General features: G+C 41.3%; 1 protein-coding gene across 1 annotated transcript; it reads left to right on the forward strand.

Moving 5' to 3' along the window:
- Window positions 1-543: 543 nt before the first annotated feature.
- Window positions 544-1597, forward strand: LOC105546617 (taste receptor type 2 member 39). Its single transcript, XM_011989871.1, has one exon. It carries the CDS (start codon window positions 544-546, stop codon window positions 1558-1560), a length of 1017 nt encoding a protein of 338 aa, XP_011845261.1. The 3' UTR covers window positions 1561-1597.
- Window positions 1598-2126: the final 529 nt, after the last annotated feature.

Raw genomic sequence — 2126 nt, forward strand, 5'->3', positions numbered from 1 at the left:
CCAGTTCTTTCACACTCTAGTTGTGTGATGTTGACCACGTTATTTAACCTCTGTATGTCTTAGTTTCTTCATCTGCAAAATGGAGGTAGTAGAAGCACATGCTCATAAGGTTATTGTGAGGTTTAAATGTAGTCATTATAAATAAATAATTTGAACACTTCCTAGCACAAAATAAGAAGTGTGTGTGTGTAGCAGTTATTTTCAGTCATTTTCTGCAGTCACAAGTGAAAGTAAGTTAAATGATGACTCAGTCAACCAGTGTTCAAATTAACTGAAGCTACCAAAGAACACGGACCTCAGTACCATGTTAGCTGCTTTTCAAGAGAGTCTACTCAAGTGCTTCCCTGGGCCTCATTATTGAACTACTACCAACATATTCAAAAATAGGGAAAGGACTAGAAACCAAATCCTTCCAACATTTGCATCTCTAGATGTAGAGCTAAGAATTCTGAAATAAACAAATAGAGTGAATTTGGAAATGATGCATCAACTGCTTCCTCCTGTGACATGAATACTGGGAGTTATCAAGAATCTGCCCATCAAATGCTAGGGAGATGTTTTCCTCCAAACACCAAAGAGAAGCAACAGCTCAGGATGATTAAACTCTGCGATCCTGCAGAAAGTGAATTGTCGCCATTTCTCATCACCTTAACTTTAGCAGTTTTACTTGCTGAATACCTCACTGGTATCATTGCAAATGGGTTCATCACGGCTATACATGCAGCTGAATGGGTTCAAAATAAGTCAGTTTCCACAAGTGGCAGGATCCTGGTTTTCCTGAGTGTATCCAGAATAGCTCTCCAGAGCCTCATGATGTTAGAAATTACTATCAGCTCAACCTCCCTAAGTTTTTATTCTGAAGACGCTGTATATTATGCATTCAAAATAAGTTTTATATTCTTAAATTTTTGTAGCCTGTGGTTTGCTGCCTGGCTCAGTTTCTTCTACTTTGTGAAGATTGCCAATTTCTCCTATCCCCTTTTCCTCAAGCTGAGGTGGAGAATTTCTGGATTGATACCCTGGCTTCTATGGCTGGCTGTGTTTATTTCCTTCAGTCACAGCATGTTCTGCATCAACATCGGCACTGGGTATTGTGACAATTCTTTCCCTATCCACTCTTCCAACTCCACTGAGAAAACATACTTCTCTGAGATCAGTGTGGTCAGTCTGGCTTTTTTCTTTAACCTGGGGATTGTGATTCCTCTGATCATGTTCATCCTGGCAGCCATTCTGCTGATCCTCTCTCTCAAGAGACACACCCTACACATGGGAAGCAATGCCACAGGGTCCAAGGACCCTAGCACGGAGGCTCACATTGGGGCCATTAAAGCTACCAGCTACTTTCTCATTCTCTACATTTTCAATGCAGTTGCTCTGTTTATCTACCTGTCCAACATGTTTGACATCAACAGTCTGTGGAATACTTTGTGCCAGATCATCATGGCTGCCTACCCTGCCAGCCACTCAATTCTACTGATTAAGGATAACCCTGGGTTGAGAAGAGCCTGGAAGCAGCTTCAGCACCGACTTCATCTTTACCCAAAAGAGTGGACTCTGTGACCAGCACCCAAGAAGACCACAGGACCTGACCTAACTGGCTCTGCCGTTCCCTCACCTAGACCTCTCTTTTCTCTCTTCTTTTCTTCTCCAACCCTCATCTGACCCTTTCCCCCGATGTGGCTTTTTAATATAGGAGATTGATCATTTCTCTTTTGCTTCATGGGTACAATCTTAGTGGTGCTGTCATATTCTTTACCTGAGCCCTCTACCCCCCCTTGCTCTCTTTAAAGCAGTGATTCTACGCACTGGGCTACACATTAGAATCTCTAGGGTTGATTTTTGAAAATACCAATGTTCAAACCCAATCTCAGATCTATTAAGTCAGAATTTCTAGTGTTAGAACTTACACAATTTTCTAAGCTCTCCAGGTGATTCTGCTGTGTAGCAGGGTTGTATAACCACCAAAATAAAAGAATGTTCTGAAACTTGAGTTCCTGAAAACTCTGTTTCTCCCTCCACATGCCTTTTAAACACATTTAGATTACTTGGGAAGGTTTCTGAGCAGAAGTTTGAAATGCATTTTGTCTCCATCTTTCAAAGATATAACCAAAATAATGTGGAACCAT

This window comes from Mandrillus leucophaeus, unplaced genomic scaffold (assembly GCF_000951045.1).
Source record: "Mandrillus leucophaeus isolate KB7577 unplaced genomic scaffold, Mleu.le_1.0 Scaffold365, whole genome shotgun sequence".
NCBI lineage: Eukaryota > Metazoa > Chordata > Mammalia > Primates > Cercopithecidae > Mandrillus > Mandrillus leucophaeus.